Source organism: Schistocerca nitens, chromosome 4 (assembly GCF_023898315.1).
Source record: "Schistocerca nitens isolate TAMUIC-IGC-003100 chromosome 4, iqSchNite1.1, whole genome shotgun sequence".
Lineage (NCBI taxonomy): Eukaryota > Metazoa > Arthropoda > Insecta > Orthoptera > Acrididae > Schistocerca > Schistocerca nitens.
The window spans coordinates 613,408,443-613,428,771 of NC_064617.1; the positions used below are offsets into that span (position 1 = coordinate 613,408,443).

A 20,329-nucleotide genomic window follows, 5' to 3' on the forward strand; every position below is an offset into this window, starting at 1 on the left:
CACATCTGTCGCTGGAAATGTCTTACAATTTAAAACCTGGTTTCTAAATCTCTGTCTTACCATTATATAATCTATCTGATACCTTCTAGTATCTCCAGGATTCTTCCATGTATACAACCTTCTTTCATGGTTCTTAAACCAAGTGTTAGCTATGTACACAATTCTACCAGGCGGCTTCCTCTTTCATTTCTTACCCCCAATCCATATTCACCTACTATGTTTCTTTCTCTCCCTTTCCTACTCTCGAATTCCAGTCACCCATGACTATTAAATTTTCGTCTCCCTTCACTACCTGAATAATTTCTTTTATCTCATCATACATTTCATCAATTTCTTCATCATCTGCAGAGCTAGTTGGCATATAAACTTGTACTACTGTAGTATGCGTGGGCTTCGTGTCTATCTTGGCCACAATAATACGTTCACTATGCTGTCTGTAGCGTCTTACCCGCACTCCTATTTTTTTATTCATTATTAAACCTACTCTTGAATTACCCCTATTTGATTTTGTATTTATAACCCTGTATTTACCTGACCGAAAGTCTTGTTCCTCCTGCCACCGAACTTCACTAATTCCCACTATATCTAACTTTAACCTATCCGCTGCAGTCTGGAACCGCGAGACCGCTACGGTCGCAGGTTCGAATCCTGCCTCGCGCATGGATGTGTGTGATGTCCTTAGGTTAGTTAGGTTTAACTAGTTCTAAGCTCTAGGGGCTAATGACATCAGAAGTTGAGTCCCATAGTGCTCAGAGCCATTTGAACCATTTAACCTATCCATTTCCCTTTTTAAATTTTCTAACTTACCTGCCCGATTAAGGGATCTGACATTCCACGATCCGATCCGTAGAACGCCAGTTTTCTTTTTCCTGATAATGACGTCCTTTTTAGTAGTCCCCGCCCGGAGATCCGAATGGGGGACTATTTTACCTCCGGAATATTTTACCCAAGAGGACGCCATCGTCATTTAACCATACAGTAAAGCTGCATGCCCTCGGGAGAAATTACGGCTGTAGTTTCCCCTTGCTGCCCCTCTTCAGGAACCACACGTTTGTCTGGCCTGTCAACAGATACCCCTCGGTTGTGGTTGCACCTACGGTACCGCCATCTGTATCGCTGAGGCGCGTAACCCTCCACACCAACGGCAAGGTCCATAGTTCATGGGGGGGGGGGGGGGAGGAGGATGTTACTGTAACCACACTCTTTGCCCTACCTTTCTATTCATAACGAATCCTTCTCCCGTTATACCATTTTCTGCTCCTGTTGATATTACCCTATACTCATCTGACCAGAAACCCTTATCTTCTTTCCGTTTCACTTGACTGACCCCTATCGTACCTAGATTGATCCTTTGCATTTCACTTTTCAGATTTTCTAGCTTTCCTACCACGTCCTAACTTCTGACATTCCATGCCCCGACTCATAGAACGTTTTCCTTTAGTTGGTTATTTTATCTTTCTCTCGTGGTCTCCTCTCCCTTTGCAGTCCCCTCCCGGAGATCCGAATGGGGTACATTTCTGAAATTTTTTGTCAATGGAGAGATGATAATGACACTGTTTTAAATTTCGGGCCACTTGTGCTGTGGATACATTTTATATTTCTTCGATGCAGTGGTTTCCATTGCCTTCTGCATCCTCATACTGTTGATCATTCCTGATTGTTCCGCCTTTAGGGGCGGTTTCCCACCCCAATGACAAGTGTGTGCCCTGAATCTCTCTCCGCTTGTCTTCACTCTTTGAAGCTGCAGCTGGAAGAGTGAGAGTATTTCTGATGTTGGAAGTCTTCGGCCGCCAATGGTGATGATTTTTATTCAATATTTAAGCGGTGTCAGGGTTTGAACCATGGAACGGGAAAGTTGTGATTACTTCTCAAAGGCGCTGCCCCTTGACCACAGGTGCGTTGTAATCTACAAATATTACAATAACATATGTATGTATATATGTATATGTGTATGTATGTGCCGCATCTCCTACTAAACTACCGAATCGATTTGAACCTAACTGTTACACATATCACTTACTGGCAGGAGAGAGACACTCTGGGGGTAAGAACCACCTATCTATAAAAGATGTTGGAGTGGGAGTGAAAAAGTATAGCGCATGACGCTCAAAGGACCAGGAATTATTCATCTAGTATTTGAGAATTAGTGTAGTTTATCATTTGCAAATAAAGTTAACATATAATTTCGAAGCTTTATAAAACACTTTTTCACCTGATACTACCCACAAATTAATGAAATTAATGAAATTTTCTCTGTTCATGCAGTTAAACTGCCAGGCATGATGTTTTCGTTTATTACTTCTATACTAATTACTCTATTCGCGACACATTTTACAGACAGTATTGACACATATCACTGAATGTGCCCGCAAATGTATATCATTTTACGACACATAGGTCTGGAAATAATACGACATAAACATTGACCTGCGAAAAACATATGTGACATGTGCGTTTACGGGTGAACCCACGTGTAAGAAACTTCTCCGAATTCCTTGGATCGATTTCTAGCCAACTTGGTACACATGTTGCTTACTATATGCAAGGAAATAGTTTAGGGGTAGAGAAATCTACCTCCTATAGGGGTGGTGGTGATGGACAGACAAATATAGGGAAAGAGGGGATGGAGAGACGAGGAAGGAGGAGATGGACACAAGTAGGCGATAGTAATGGAGTGGAGGAGGAGGCAGGCAGAGAGAGACAGGGAGATACACATGGAGAGAAGTTAAGCAGGAGATGGACAGAGAAAGGGAAGAGCAAGAGATGGACAGAGAGAGGGGACAGGAGGAGATGGAAAGAGAGAGGGGACAGGAGGAGTTGGAAAGAGAGCGGGGGAGTAAAAGATGGTCAGAGCAAGGGGGAAGAGGAAATGGGCAGAGGGGGAGCAGATAGAGAGAGGGACAAGAGGAGGTCGACAGAAAGAGAAGGAAGGAGGAGGAGGGGAGAGGGGGAAGAGGAGATTGGCAGAGACAGGGGGAAGGAGGGGATGGACTAATAGAAGTTTGGAATAAATACATACCCAGGCAACGCCGGTTATTCAGCTAGTTTTGTGTTAGAGCTGTGCACATTGGTACACAAAAACCAAACTGGTGTACAAACAGGGGTTTCATGACCACTGACTGCCCCCTTCTTCCTTGGAATCCTCAGATGTTGGCATGCCCCGCCTGATATGTTGCAGTCGTCGTGGGTGCTGCGGCTGCTGCTCAACGCGGCGGTGGCGGCGGCCGTGGCCTTCTTCGTGTCGGTGGGCTCCCTCCACGCCGACCCTGCCATGTGGGCGGAGCACGGCGCCGTCGCAGACGGATTACGCGGAGTGAGTACTCGCCGCTTTCCTTCTCTGCTCCTCTGCTTCCAGTCTGTGCAGTTAGCAGGCCCACAGGACATCAATGTTCATTTCCTTACAGTAAGGAGCTCATCGGTCTAAATGTCAGATACTTCCTCAAAATTGTTCTTTAGCTGTTTTTAAGTGCTGTAGACCGTGTACACCTCTTACTAGACCCTCTACAGCTGAGGCGAGTCATAGAAATGTAATGGTGTGTGAATTCCAGTCGACAGTATGACAACAACGCAGGCGTGGATGGAAAGGCAGAATGGAGGAGCAATCATGTTTGGACGTGCCCACGACCACACGTTGTCTGACTGTTTCGTGCGTCAACACGGACTGTTCGTCGTGCCTACAAGGACTGTTGTACCACTCGCAGCCATGTCACACGGCGTAAGAACAGCTGTCGTAGAGAGACTCTAACTGACAGTCGGGGAAACGACAGTCACGCCTTGTCAGTGCCAACCCAACAGGTAATGCTGCTGTTACTCATCCAAGCCCGTCTCACCCAGTTTCCAAGCAACATCGCCATGGGAAGTGTATGCAGTAGACACGCCTCAAAGTGGCACACAAGGCTGCTTAGCTAAACAACTCAGTAACTGGACAGTAACTGACAAGACGCGTGTCCGAAGAGCAGGGAATCTGCTTCGTTTCAAATGATACAAGTTGTCAAGTGAGGCGTTTATTCACCAAGGAGTGGAGGTTTTAGCTCGTGCCGGAAGTGGTTCTGTTTGTTCTTTGTGGTGGACTGAGATACCACACAAGTTAGAGTTCGTGACATTTGGTACCAGAAGTACCGTGAACGTCCGTCCACAGCAGGAATATAGCAGCACGCAACCCAATCACGCTGCCAGCGAGAATCACGCTCTTGAAGCGGCAGCGTCACCAGGAAGAGAGACGCGCACTAAAGTAATCATGTACGAGAATAAATTGTAGGTAGGAAATTGTAAATCTGTCAGAAAATTGTTAGGGACTCCTGCAGAACGTTCGTCGTGTCTTCAAGTCGTCGAGTGTGATAAAAACAGTGGCCGGTAGGTAGACAGTGGTTCGTCTTCTGTAGAAACAGAACAGTGAATAGAATTATTATGTATGGACAGAGACCATCTGTCTAGAAATTTAACTGAGTACTTAGAACTGTTCTTCGACTAGTACATCCAGACAGAAGGTTATTTTTCTTAGCCGGCCGCGGTGGTCTAGCGGTTCTAGGCGCTCAGTCAGGAACCGCGCGACTGCTACGGTCGCAGGTTCGAATCCTGCCTCGGGCATGGATGTGTGTGATGTCTTTAGGTTAGTCAGGTTTAAGTAGTTCTAAGTTCTAGGGGACTTATGACCACAGATGTTGAGTCCCTTAGTGCTCAGAGCCATTTGAACCTATTTTTCTTACAACTTTAGTTCAGAGAAGTTTATTTAGTTTGTGTTCACCGAACTGTAGCTAAAGCAGGACAGATGGGCTAAACCTGCATTCCACAATTGTCGTAAGAAGCATTACCAAAGATCAGTAACGTATTTTGCTACTCACTATCCGCGGTTACTTTCATCGTGTGTGTGCCGCCCTAAAATCTACTCATACGTCCTACCGGTACACCTGTATTAGTCGATTTCAGGGGCATCGAGATTTTCATCAAAGAGGACGAACCCAGTCCACAAAACTTTTGAGGGGGGTTTTCGTACCATGCCTTTGACTCTCTTATTCCGATAACCGTAACGATGAAGCAAGATGTTTTTTGGTGACGAAGTGTTGCCCTTTATTCTACATCTACGTTATGGGTGTGATATGGACACTCCCTCTTCCTAGACGACAATAGCCGAACTCACAGGGATCCGCTCATACGTTCCCGGTGTGACGTAGACTCAAGCACACTATCCCACTGGCCCTATAAATTACACACAGAAAATGTCTAGGGATGTTTGTGACAACCAGTGAGCCGTAGCAATCCACATCTCCGAAATTTGGTATTTTTGATTCATCTAACCATCATTCAACGGTTTTAACTGGGTGTGGCATACCTGAAGAATTTTTTGGAATCTTCATCGTCGAATTCAAGTCTAGAGGCAGTGTTACACAGCATTATTCTGATGTCTCCTGCGAATGATAGGCACGCTACAATTATAAGCCACAATTTTTTACAGGAAATAATCAACATATCTTTTCTGGAGATCACTGCGATCGTCTGGATTTAAACAATTCTTATATTTTGACCGTCGCGGCTACTATCACGCAGTTCCTAATGGTCGAATTCGGGTTTACTCCAACCGATCTCCAGGCGTGCATATTAAAATCGTAATAAGTTCGTCAGTTAAGTCCGACACATCCTGTAGTACGTACCTAACGAGGAAAGACGGAGCAGTTATTACACGAACTTTCCGTTTCCCACTGTCCTAAGAGTTGGGTCTCGTCTGCATGCCACTAGGCACAAATGTTTGCAGAAACACACACAATGAATTTAAAGGTGGATTACATACAGGAATGTATTAAATTATTAACGCCGTACAAAGACGGCGTAAGGGAAGACCCAGAATTACCATCTCTTGTCTCACTGAAAAAGTCAATATTACGCCAAGCTCACATAGTAAAGAACAACCCAAGGTAGTAAAACTATGAAATCAAGTACCAGTACGAGGTTTCGACGTCTATGGGCAGAGTATCAGAGTCTGTGTGCCTTCTAATAAGGCCAGATGTTTGGCATCCCGGAAACATGTGTGTCATAGTAGTGCATTTCGCTAATACAGGAAATGGTAGTGAGTGTGAGAGCAGTGGCGAGCAGTTAACGTGGTCACGTACTGTGATCAGGGAGCAGCGTGATCGCCACCTAGTCCTCAGGGCCGTTATGGGTCGTACAGTATATAGTAGGTACGAAAATGGTTCAAATGGCTCGGAGTACTATGGGACTTAACTTCTGAGGTCATCAGTCCCCTAGAACTTAGAACTACTTAAACCTAACTAACCTAAGGACATGACACACATCCATGCACGAGGCAGGATTCGAACCTGCGACCTTAGCAGTCACGCGGTTCAAGACTGTAGCGCCTAGAACCGCTCGGCCAGTCCGGCCGGCGTAGGTACGACAAACGATAGCACAGAACAGTAAAATGGTAGCACATGGAGAAGTGTATGGCCGAACCCACAGTGCATGTCAGGCGATCAGGTTGACCAAATCATTCGCTTGAATTATCCAGAGTGTTCTTCAAACTAATCGCAGACAACAGTGGCCCTTTGAAATGGCGCTTTGCCATCTGCAAAAATGCCGTCTAGTTTGGTAACATGAAGTTCATCAATGGCTGAAAATGATCTCCAAGTAGCCGAACATAACCATTTCGAAGCAACGATCGATTCAGTTGGATCAGAGGACACAGTCAATGCCATGTAAATACAGCTCACACCAAGTGCTTTGTTGACAACCTGGGTCCATGGCTTCGTGCGATCAGTGCCACACTCGAAATCTACCATTAGCTCTGACCAACTGAAATCGGGACTCATCTGAGCAGCCAACGGTTACCCAGTCATATAGGGTCCAACCGATATGGTCACGAGCCCAGGGGGGACGTTGCAGGTAATGTGCTGTGAGCAAAGGAAGTCGCGTCGGTCGTCTTCTGCCATAGCCCGTTAACGCCAAATTTTGCCGCACTGTCCTAATGGATACGTTCGTTATCCGTAACAAATTTATTTGTGTGGTTATTTCACGCTGTTTGCTTGTCTGTTAGTGCTGACACTTCTATGCAGCCGCCGTTGCTCTGCCACCGTGTTGTCCGTGGTGAGAGGTAATTCCTGAAATTTGGCGTTCTCGGCACACTCTTGACAATATGGATCTCGGAATATTGAACTCCCTAATGCTGTACGAAGTGGAATGTCTCATGCATCTAGATCCAGCTACCATTCCGCGTTGAGAGTCTCTTAATTCTCGTTGTACGGATATACTCAGGCCGGAAATTTTCCACATGAATCAATCGAGTACAAAGGACAGCTCTGCGATACTACCGCCATCTCTGTTTGTGCATGTCGCTATCCAGTGACTTTTGTCGCCTCGGTGTACTTGGAAGCTAGGGAGGTGAGTCAGAAAAGAATCGAACATGGGCGGCGGAACAACGACCGTTAAACTGGTACGCCAGCCAGGTCGAGTGTTTTTCACGCTCTTTGAGGCAAATACTGGGCTGATTCCAAACATCCGGCCCAGAAGCATTTACAATACGGTAATATACGAAAAAAGTGCACACAATTCAAAAAAAGATGGTGCATAATAACTTTTACTCCACCTACGACCTAATTAAGTAACATTCTATTCCCTTCGTGCAACGGGATACACGCTTAGAAATCGGGGGGAGGGGGTAGGGCTAAGAGGGAGAGGGAGAGAGAGAGAGAGAGAGAGAGAGAAAAAGAGAGAGAGAGAAAGAGAGATAGAGAGATAGATATAGAGATATAGAGATAGAGACAGAGAGAGAGCTGTGTAACAGACTTGAAAAACGCTGATGAATTTTGCAACAAAGGTTTTCCGCCCCTTGATGTGCCACAGGAACATACAGGTCCGTCGTAAAAGACAGACGAATGTCATTTACAATGGTTCTGTTCCCGGTAAGACCACGTTTCAGTTTTGTTTCGGGTACCAGGTTTATGTTCTTCATAGTAACTTAAATGACTTCAGGAAAACGTCAGGATGGTATTGTTCACATGGCCAAGACTGATTTCTCGTCAGCAATGTGTTCCTCATGCGATACCACATTTGAACTATTGTTCACTGAAATATATTATTAGGTGTTTCCTTTTTGAAAAAAAAAAAAGAAACTGTGGGAAACACATTTAAATTATAGAATGGGCAGGTTATTTATCTTTCGAATCGATGGAAACGAGACAATCTCTTGTTACATGCGTGTTATTACTGATGTAGACCAGAGGCGTTTGTCCACAACCGTCTAGAGCAGTGGTCTTCAAACTGCGGCCCGCGGGAAACATGTGGCCCTGATCACGTATCGGTGCATCCAGCGGCACTCAGCCGTATTTTATAATAATACTGCATCAGAACCTGACAGCCAAATCCAAAAAGGTCACTAACGTTAAAAGCTGCTTCAGGGTGTAGTGTTCCTGTTCAGTAACAAACAAAAATGCTCACAGAGACAGTAATATTTCAAGATACGTGTAATTTTAATTGATGGTGGTGAAATCGGCTGAGAGCTAAGTAAAGTTGGCGGATTACCTCACGGGCAGATAAGTCAGTAATGCGAAAACTGCGGGGTTGGTGAATGTGAGAGATGGGGTGTTTTAGTGTCTTCAGTACTGACAACACCCCTGCGCGACTCGTACGATAAGCTGCAACGGCAAAATTTTTACATACAAGTGACATGGATTCCCCATGCACATTATAGACAATATCTTCAAATGAGACACAGATTTTTAGCAACAAATATAAAATTAAATTACGGCTGTTGTAGTGCATCGCAATGAGTAGACGAAATGGCATTCAAAACATTCAGTAAACATTTGTGATCGTGTATAATATTGCAAAACGCATTTAAATGTAAGTACTGTAGCTGTTATTAACCAATTAATCATCCGCCCACACATACAACATGATACCACACCGTCAGGGTTTTAGGGCCTCACAGTTTTTGGACCGCTAAGGGTGGTAGCGATCTGAAACAGAGAGCAGCTGACACGAAGTGACCCTAATGGTGCCGACTTTTCACGATCAGTATTTGAAGGTCGGCGGTCAACTTACCCTTACTACAGCTAGTCGATTGCGGGCTCAGAACACTTTATGTAGGTTACCAGTTAATAATAAGATAGGGGCATATGCGGCCCGAGGTGCCAGTGTCAGCAAATAGTTTGACAGCCACTGTTCTACAGGAGTAACTTGTCACTTCCTGAATCTGTTGTGCTATCTATCGTAGAAATCAAATTAAGATAAGAGGTAACTTTTGAGCCATCTATGACATTATTAAATTGCTCGCTGGTTCCTGCCTCTGTATAAACGTAGAAGTACCACGGTATTTCACTGTTTCACCATGCCACCATTTTCTTATAATGGAATTGGAATTACACACTTTCACACTTGGAAATTCCTGGAAATGGACAGTTGTATTTTCAGTAGTATACTTCATTCGCCAATGTACTTAACAAAACACGGGTTCAACGGTGAATTTGCTATCTACGGTAGCTTCAGTGTGATGTCAAAACACCATAAACGCATGTTTAAGGAACGTTACACTGACTTTTTTTTAGTGACAATGGCAATATCATTGTAGAAAATACACAAAATTTTTGTATAATATATCCAGATTTGGTCGAAAATTAAAATTTACTTTGTTTCTTTGCATATAACATGACAATGAAACATCTTTCTCATGTTATTTACAACTGTAGGTGTCCATATACGGTTTTCAATGACAACCTTACATAGTTCAAGCAAAATTGGAAATTTAGTGAACTTTTTTTATATATTCAAAAGTTATAAACGACTTGCACGTCGTTCAACATTTTTTGAAATGTTTTTCCTTTTTCTGTGCACAAAAGTAATAATTTTCTATGCACTTGTTGCAGTTATTATTTTAATTTTAAGAAAAATATAGCAACAATTATTTTTCAGTCTAAGGTTCTCGGATCTGGCGCCGGATCACGTTGTGTACATCCCGGCCTGTTTCTTCGAGGCACTTGTCCCCCATCGCCAGACGATGGCTGTCTGGTACTGTTGGCAGGTACGAACTGCCGGTTTCCACATTGTGATGGTCTTCTTACGGAGATTTCTTCCGAAAGTCAAGCATGCGCGCCCGAGTTACTTCCAGACGGATGACGGTAGCTTCTCCAAAGCTCCCTACCGGGAACCGAGCTGTGGTATTCCGCATGCGCACCATGTCAACGGTGGTGCTGCTGCCGAGTATTGCTGTGACCGAGAGCCAGACTAAAACCTATAGCTACGTGGATTCTCCACTAAGCTCCTGTCGAGCTGCCGTTGTTGCTCTATATCTAATGCCAGCAAGTCCGGGGTTTCGGACTATTCTTGGAAACCTGAGTTCCTATATATATAAGATTATCCGTCGTAAGAATATCTTCTTGTAGAAGTAGTAAAACAACCAATCAGGTGTAAGTTGGAAAGTTTATTAAAACATCTTTACCGTGCTTTCAACATTTATAGAAACGTTTCCTTGAGAAGAAAAATGTGGGCAACTGGATTGCACGTTGTGGCAGACGTACGTTAAAATATAGCAGAAAGGCGTCGTGAGACATAAAATTTTCCCTCCATATTAGATTGAAACATGTAGAAAACCGTTATTGTCATACGGTACTTCCTCACCAATGTATAGCTAGTGCACGATATGTGCACTCGCTCTCACAAGAGCAAAAACGAGCGTATAACCTTTATCTCCTTGTATTTCATACGGCGTCCTGTATAAGGGATTTCTTCGTTACTGTAGATTTATCAGATTTCCGCAGGTTTGTATGAAGATGACGTTCTTCAAGTCGGTGTTGTACTGTACGATAAGGAAGACCCATGTATGACATTTCATACTCACGCGGACTCTCGTACACACCTTATTTCCTGAGACCGACAGCAAATTTCTCAGTATTGAATGGGAACGAAAGATACATCTAATTTTTTGCCTGTTGAAGACTCTTCCAATACTTGAGCAGGTACTGCCAAAAATGCAACAAATCCATGATAAAGGGTGCTTTCGTTTATGAATATTTTTCTGGGCTGGATTTGTTTTCGCTGGACTGTATGATGAAATTGTTTTTCATAATAGATATTCTGCCGGAAAATTGTTGTGAGGTGTTGAACCCCACCCTGTAAGCTCTCATGATCGGAAACGACGCGTGCTCTGTGATGCAGTATACCATCACGCTCAATAGCTTGGTGACAGTTCGAACGAGCAAATATTGGCCTCAAAGGCTTGCAGTATACCCTATACGCTAGCCTTGTTGACTTTCCTTTGTGTCAAAGCAACTGATTCCGTGGAGTGTGAACAAGGTAATCAGTGAAATGGAGCCCTGGTATCGGATGAGGTATATTCTACATCTACATCTACATGGATGGTGCAAATGGCTCTGAGCATTATGGGGCTTAACATCTTAGGTCATCAGTCCCCTAGAACTTAAACCTAACTAACCCAAGGACATCACACACATCCATGCCCGAGGCAGGATTCGAACCTGCGACCGTAGCAGTCCCGCGGTTCCGGACTGCAGCGCCTAGAACCGCAGGGCCAGCGCGGCCGGCCATCTACATGGATACTCTGCAAATCACATTTAAGTGCCTGGCAGAGGGTTCATCGAACCACATTCACAATTCTCTATTATCCCAATCTCATATAGCGCGCGGAGAGAACGAAGACCTATATCTTTCCGTAAGAGCTCTGATTTCCCTTGTTTTGTCGTGGTGGTCGTTTCTCACTATGTAGGTCGGTGTCAACAAAATATTGTCGCAGTCAAAGGAGAAAGTTGGTGATTGGAATTTCCTGAGAAGATTCCGTCGCATCGAAAACGCCTCTGTTCTAATGATGCCCACCCCAAATCTTAAATCATCTCAGTGATACTCTCTCCCCTATTTCGCGATAGTACAAAACGTGCTGCCCTTCTTTGAACTTTTTCGATGTACTCCGTCAATCCTATCTGGTAACGATCCCACACCTCGCAGCAGTATTCTAAAATAGGGCAGACGATCGTAGTGTAGGTAGTTTCCTTAGTAGGTCTGTTATATTTGCTAAGTGTCCTGCCAATAAAACGCAGTCTTTAGTTAGCCTTCCTCACAACATTTTCTTTGTGTGCCTTCCAGTTTCAGTTGTTCGTCATTGTAGTTCCTAGGTAGTTAGTTGAATTTACGGCCTTTAGATTTGGCTCATTTATCGTGTAGCCGAAGTTTAACGCATTTCTTTTAACAATCATGTGGATGACCGCACACTTTTCGTTATTTAGGGTCAACTAACAACTTTCGCACCATAAAGATACCTTTTCAAAATCGTTTTGCAATTTGTTTTGATCTTCTGATGACTTTATTAGTCGATAAACGACAGCGTCATCTGCAAATAACCTAAGACAGCTGCTCATATTGTCTCCATAATCGTTTATATAGATAAGGAACAGCAAAGGGCCTATAACACTACCTTGGGGAACGCCAGAAATCACTTCTGTTTTACTTGGTGACTTTCCGTCAATTACTACGAACTGTGACCTCTCTGATAGGAAATCATCATTCCAGTCACTCAACTGAGATGATACTCAATAAGAAAGCAGTTTCACTACAAGCCGCTTGCGTGGTACAGGGTCAAAAGCCTTTCGGAAATCCCTGCATCCCCACGGCCGACTCACAACAGTGGTGTCCATCCACTGCAACCTCAAGCAGTGTAACCGAAACAACCAAGGCCTGGAGCTGACAGCGAAGTGTCACCAATTCGGCTCGCATCTGCACACAAAAATCACATTCCCTATCCATACTAAAGACCGTGGAAAACTAAAACTACCCAGATAAACGGACTATCTGTACGTGTTGCGGACCTCTACTGTAGACGCTGACAAAAACGCAGGAACTGTGTGTAATAAATTAGATTAATATGCAGAGATTCAAAAACCTAACTATCGGAGCACTCAGGTGAAACTAAATAATTCGCCCCTGATTAGAAATTGGTAATATGTCACAAAATCGGTTTACTTTCCGATGCAAACGAAGGCGTGGTAACTGTGGCTATTAGATATTAAATTAACACGCAGAAACTCAAGAAACTTAACCATTAAAGCACGCAGATGACATTATACAATTCGCTCCTGGTTAGGAACTTGTAAAAGTCACATAATCGTTTAGTTCCCCGTTGCTGCGTCTGTCTCGGCCGGCTGCTGCTGCCGGACTAACGCCAACAAGCGGTCACTACCTTTCGGTTTGTTCTTCTGCCTCGAGATCATAACGATACATCTAACACTCTGCCACGGAGACTAGGTGTTTAGAAGGTTATCAGGATTGGCCTCAGACAAAACCAATATTTGCACTCCTGTCCCGGTTCACCGCGCGTTTGAACTTGTGTGAATGAAAAGTCGCGACACCTAACGAGTAACGACCTCACTCATGTTCGAAATCCCATGCAAGATGTTGGAAACTGGTGAATGACTGAGCTTAAGTTTTCTCACTTCGACGTGATACCACATCTCCTGCGTTTCTAGGTTTTCCACAGAGGGAAGCCTCGCCACTTCTTCGTGATTTAGACATGTCTGACCACAATGAAAGCGTCTGCGCCACCACACCATGTGCCATTTGATGGTGAATTCATGCCGCATACTCCACTGTCTTGCCATGGGTTGTTGCAGCGTTGTTCCATTCAAACGCAGAAATAGAATTCTTGCATGATACTCCACTTAAATAACTGCTTACGCCGTTTTGTTGTGGCTCATCTGCTTTCGTGCTGCCATACCTTGGTGCGGGATTTCAATGTGTGTCACTACTGCAGACATGTAACTGCTAACAAACAAAACATTAATTACTTAATATGTACACTACTGGCTATTAAAATTGCTACACCACGAAGATGACGTGCTACAGACGCGAAATTTAACCGACAAGAAGAAGGTGCTGTGATATGCAAATGATTAGGTTAGGTTAGGTTAGGTTAGTGTTGTTTAACGTCCCGTCGACAACGAGGTCATTAGAGACGGAGCGCAAGCTCGGGTTAGGGAAGGATGGGGAAGGAAATCGGCCGTGCCCTTTCAAAGGAACCATCCCGGCATTTGCCTGAAACGATTTAGGGAAATCACGGAAAACCTAAATCTGGATGGCTGGAGACGGGATTGAACCGTCGTCCTCCCGAATGCGAGTCCAGTGTGCTAAGCACTGCGCCACCTCGCTCGGTAAATGATTAGCTTTTCAGAGCATTCACACAAGGTTGGCGGCGGTGGCGACACCTACAACGTGCTGACATGAGGAAATTTTGCAACCGATTTCTCATACACAAACAGCAGTTGACCGGCGTTGCCTGGTGAAACGTTGTTGTGATGCCTCATGTAAGGAGGAGAAATGAGTACCATCACGTTTCCGACTTTGATAAAGGTCGGATTGTAGCCTATCGCGATTGCGGTTTATCGTATCGCGACATTGCTGCTCGCATTGGTCGAGATCCAACGACTGTTAGCAGAATATGAAATCGGTGGGTTCAGGACGGTAAAACGGAACGCCGTGCTGGATCCCAACGGCCTCGTATCACTAGCAGTCGAGATGACAGGTATCTTATCCGCATGGCTGTAACAGGTCGTGCAGACACGTCTGGATCCCTGAAACAACAGATGGGGACGTTTTCAAGACAACAACCATCTGCACGAACAGTTCGACGACGTTTGCAGCAGCATGGACTATCAGCTTGGAGACCATGTCTGCGGTTACCCTTGACGCTGCATCACAGACAGGAACGCCTGCGATGGTTTACTCAACGACGAACCTGGGTGCACGAATGACAAAACGTCATTTTTTTCGGATGAATCCAGGTTCTGTTTACAGAATTATGATGGTCGCATCCTTGTTTGGCGACATAACGGTGAACGCACATCGAAAGCGTGTATTCGTCATCGCCATACTGGCGTATCACCCGGCGTGATGGTATGGAGTGCCATTGGTTACACCTCTCGGTCACCTCTTGTTCGCATTGACGGCACTTTGAACGATGGACGTTACATTTCAGATGTGTTACGATCCGTGGCTCTACCCTTCATTCGAACCCTGCGAAACCCTACACTTCATCAGGATAATCCACGACCGCATGTTGCAAGTCCTGTATGGGCCTTTCTGGATAAAGAAAATTTTCGACTGCTGCCCTGGCCAGCACATTCTCCAGATCTCTCACCAATTGAAAACGTCGGGTCAATGGTGGCCGAGCAACTGGCTCGTCACAATGCGCCAGTCACTACTCTTGATGAACTGTGGTATCGTGTTGAAGCTGCATGGGCAGCTGTCAGTTCTAGTATAATTTATTTGTCCAATGAATACCCGTTTATTATCTGCATTTCTTCTTGGTGTAACAATTTTAATAGCCAGTAGTGTACTTCATCCCGCTCTGTACATTTATATCTACATCTACATGATTACTCTGCAATTCACAGTCGAATGCCTGGAAGAGGGTTCATGAAACCACCTTCAAGCTACTTTATCATTCCACTCTCGAAAATCGCGGGAAACGTGAATACTTAAATCTTTCCGTGCGAGCTCTGATTTCTCTCAATTTATTATGACGATATTTCTTCCTATATATTTGGGCACCAACAAATTATTTTCACACTCTGAGGAGAAAGTTGGTGGTTCAAATTTCATGAGAAGATCCTGTTGCAGTGAAAAAGTCTATGTTTTAATGACTGCCACTACAATACGTCTATGGTATCTGTGACACTCTGTTTCCTATTTTGCGATAATACAAAAGAAATTGCCCTTATTTGAACTTCTTCGAAGTCGTGTGTCATTCTTTTCCGATGCAGATTCGGCATCGCAAAGAAATACCCCAGAAGTGAGCGGAGAAGCGTAGTGTAAGCAGTCTGATTGATAGACCTTTTACTTTTCCTAAGTGTTCTGCCGTCTTCGCAGTCTTTGGTTTACCCTGCTCACAACGTTACCTGTATGATCGTTTCAGTTTAAGTTATTCGTAAGTGTAAGCTCCAAGTATTTAGCTGATTACTACGATTTAGCCGAAGCCGTTAATTGACAGGTATGGGTCATGTACGCAGCTCAACATCCGCACTACTGCGTTCTATTTCAAAAATTGGTCAGCGTGAGTTTCCAGCCAGGAGACGCGGAGTGTGATTCAGAGGGTACGAAGGATCATGGTAGAAGACGTCCATTTCAGCGGGCGGGCACTGCGATAACGATCCTGAAACGAGTGTGCGAAGAATTGGAGCTTCTGATGGCGTGGTCAGTTCTACACGAGCGGTTGCTTGTACGCTTAAAAGCTGTGCAGACTCTCAGGCCGCGAGACCATCATGCTAGCCCACATTCTACTTACGGATTCCAAGACGGGACGCCGAATTTGTGCGATTGACAGTTTGCGTTTTACTTACAGATGAGGCGCGATATACACAGAATGAGATAATAAATTATCTCAATAACAACGCGTGGCCAATAGGCAAGCTCAAGTGATCGCGGGAGGAGAGCTCAAGATTCGCTTTAGTACCGACGTGTAGACAGAAACCGTGCGTGTCTGACTCATATTGCTGTACATCGGATAACTGAACAAGGATGCAAGTAGCCTATTACGACAGTAACTCAACAATCGTTTAACGAGCGGTAGATCGGGGAGGAGGTTTAGTAGCGTCGCCATCCAGTTCTCTTGACATGAATCCCTATAGTTTATGGCTATGGAAGCGTTTAAATACATTGATATTTTGGGCATGCATTGACGACGCGTGGTAGCTCAGCACGTTGTCGTTGTATGTGGATTGTACCATTATGACGAAATACTTCCATAACCAGAAATCTTAGGGATTCATGTAAGAAAAACGGGGAGGCCACGCTACTGAACATCTTCGGCTGATCCATCGCTCATTAAACGGTTGTGTGAGATATTGTCATACGACATCGAAAATGTGGTGGTGCTCCATCGTACATCACCTATATTCATTCTTGCTCCTACGGATGCATTCTCCAATATCACACATAATGCGATGTACATGAATTTGTGATAATCACCAATTTAACAAATTACCTTGTAAAGTGTATGACCGCATGAGCCTATCACCCGTAGTTCCGAAGACATTGGTAGGTAGAAAAGCAGAGCTCAGGGGCTGCTGGAGTAGAAACAATGACTCTTTTTAATTTTTAATTTATTCCAAAAGGACATAAAACAGGCTTCAATGGCAGTAGCATAAACATTGACTAACGTCCAGCATGGTGAACTCATTACAGTTAAATCAACGTTAAATAAAGCGGCAAAGCAACAGTCTTGTAAGAGGCCCCACTCTTAAAAGATTTCCCTCTCGTTTTTTTTTTAGAAAAACTTCAGCAGTAGTTAATCAACAATATTGTTGTTTCACCCTTTTCTTTGCTCCACTAGCCTTTAGCAATATACAGTTGTTGTTCAGTGTTATAAAAATAATTTCAGACAACTATTAGCACCAATTATCAGGTAACAACAACAAGTATTGCAATCGATCACTCAATTTAACGAGTTATTCCTTCTGAAGGATTCATGCATGACAACTAATAACAAAGGAAAATCCTCACACAAACACTATTGCTCTGATCTCAACCTCAATAAGACCAAATTAAGAAGCGGGGAAGCAATCATTTTACAACTGAGCACAAATTTACTTCCAAACACATTTCTGGTTACTATACATTACACCAATTGGCATAGAACATGTTACAGCTGAACGCCAATCCTGTCTTTCAACACTTGGTGTTAATTAGAAACAATAAACACCTTTGCCCCTTTACACTTGTTCACCTTACGGCCAAACTACAATTACTAATACTACTAACAAGAGCAAAAAAAGCTTCCTTTAAAAAGAAAAAAAATCGAGATATTACAAGCGTTGTGGATTACGGCTGCACAATCCGTTTACGCAAATTGGTTACACAACCGGACACTGCGCCCTAGGCAGGACCCTTAGACTACGAACAGCTAGATTTAAAACATAAAAAAGTACTACTGACGCGCAGAAGTCGTTTCAGCATCTAAACCTTGCTACGTCAGCTAGTAGGCAATTTACAAGCTTGGGGATTGCCGCGAGCAAGGGCACTAGTGGTTAAATTATCTGCACGATTATAGCTAGTGCTCATATTCCAAATTACTTTTCAAAAGGTATACAGAAGCACGAACCTTAAACGTGCCACCGAACACAAATTTTGCACCTTTAAATGTCAGGTATGGTATTTTCATAGCTGCGGCTTTTATACATGGTTTAAACAACCACTGGAAATAACCTACCGACCAGTTTTGAACTCTGCTCCAACAGAATCTGTTTAACGAGGTAACAGGGACAGTCACACAGTAACAACTAGCAAAAAAAACAGAGATCTCACGGAAAGAAATGCGTGCCTTTATCACAACAAGGAAGCACAGTCAATTTCCATCCTATATCCTTAACGCTACTTTCAGAACAGCTAGGGCACATTCAGAACCAGACAATGAGCTCGGACGAGGCACCAAATCGGCACAACTGTTAATACTGGAACAACGGCGCTAACCCTCTAACAGTGTAAAGCACGAGCCCACTAGACAGTCAGATGTGGGACAGTCATTGTGGTTCATCGTTTACTATCAATTCGAGCAGCGCAGCAAAGCAGCAAGTCCGGCTGTTCCCCGGACCGGCTGCGGAGGGCGTAGACAAACACCGACAACCCTCGGCAGCAACCACATCTGCCTCTCGCCCCCTGCCAAACACCATTTCCGCTATCAAGAAGACACTACATCACGTTGTCCCAGAGAGCCGATCTGCCAAACTAACGGCTGTGCCACACACTGCTCAATGCTTGGTACCCACTGTCTCACTCTGGATCCGTTGCGTCCTCTCTTTAAGCTGCCACCATCCAGCCGAAGGGTTGCCAGCAAACTTCCAGCGCGAATAAAGAATATCGGTGTGAGCTACGGCTCAGACAGATGTATTCGCACGAGTACACCCTTTTTTCCGGATGGCTAAAGGATGAGTAGTAAACGTATTGAGCACCTCCTTTAAGGACTTTGTAGTTTTGATCACTATTTTCTCATATAAAGGATCTAAGAATCGTGAGGAACTGAAACACTCTAACGAGGAATGGCATGGAAGACAGTTTCATGGCCGGCCGGTGTGGCCGAGTGGTTCTAGGCGCTTCAGTCTGGAACCGCGCGACCGCTACAGTCGCAGGTTAGAATCCTGCCTCGGGCAGGGATGTGTGTGATTTCCTTAGGTTAGAAGGGTGTAAGTAGTTCTAAGTTCTAAGGGACTGATGACCTCAGATGTTAAGTCCCGTAGTGCTGAGAGCCATTTGAACAGATTTATGAGAGAGAGAGACTCCTTAAGTTCTGCAGTAAATTCCAGCTACTAAAAGGAGAATTATTGTTCAAGCGTTACAAGAGGAGCACTTACTTTTGGACAAGGCCTGAAGACATCGGAAAGTAACTACGTCGTGTTGAGACAGAGATTCCGAAATTAGATATACTTATACGCAGGAGCAGGTATAGATTCAGAAGGGGAGTATTTTTGCTACATTGCGTCTAGGGGTAGGTTCTTTCATTCATAATCAAAACGTCTTCGGTCCCGGGTTCGAATCCCGCCTCTGCTTAAATTTTGATTAATAATCAGCATTGACGGCTGAAGTCTTCCGGCAAAAGAAGTCACCCTCATTCTGCCAACGGCCTCGTCAAAGAGGGTGGAAGAGCGGGCGGGGGTCGGGGCACTCTCTTGTCCTAGGGGTGGGAAACTGCCCTCTAAGGAGAAAGAATCAGCAATGATCAACGGCATGAAGATGCAGAAGGGAATGGAAACCACTGCATTACAGACACGTAACGTGTATCCACAGGACATGTGGCCTGTAATTAAAGAAGTGTCACGATGATCTCTCCATTGGCAAAAGATTCCGGAATATTGCCCCATCCGGATCCCCGGGAGGGGACTGCCAAGGGGGAGGTTAGCATGAGAAAAAGACTGACTAAAGAATGGAACGATAACGTTCTACGTGTCGGGGCGTGGAATGTCAAGCTTAAACGTGGTAGGGAGAGTAGAAAATCTGGAAAGGGAAATGCAAAGGCTCAATCTAGATATAGTAGGGGTCAGTGAAGTGAAGTGGAGAGAAGACAGTGTGTCTGGTCAAATGAGTATAGGGTGATATCAACAGCACCAGACGGAGCAAGGAGGACATCAAAAGCAGACTAGCTCTGACAAAAAAGGCATTCCTGGCAAAGAGAAGTCTACTAATATCAAATATCGGCCTTAATCTGAGGAAGAAATTTCTGAGATGTACATCTGGAGTACAGCATTATGGTAGAGAAATATGGACTGTGGGAAAACAGGAACAGAAGAGAATCGAAGCATTTGAGATGCGGCACTACAGACGAATGTTAAAAATTAGGTGGACTGATAAGTTA

At 44.3% G+C, this 20,329-nt stretch overlaps 1 protein-coding gene across 1 annotated transcript in view; it reads left to right on the plus strand.

The window, feature by feature from the left end:
• LOC126252470 (uncharacterized) overlaps positions 1-20,329 on the plus strand; it is a 1,574,240-nt gene that overhangs the window by 1,372,086 nt on the left and 181,825 nt on the right. Inside the window, exon 7 of the mRNA XM_049953364.1 lies at positions 3,179-3,313. Within this exon, the coding sequence (XP_049809321.1) occupies positions 3,179-3,313 (135 nt within the window). The remainder of the gene's footprint in view (positions 1-3,178; positions 3,314-20,329) is intronic.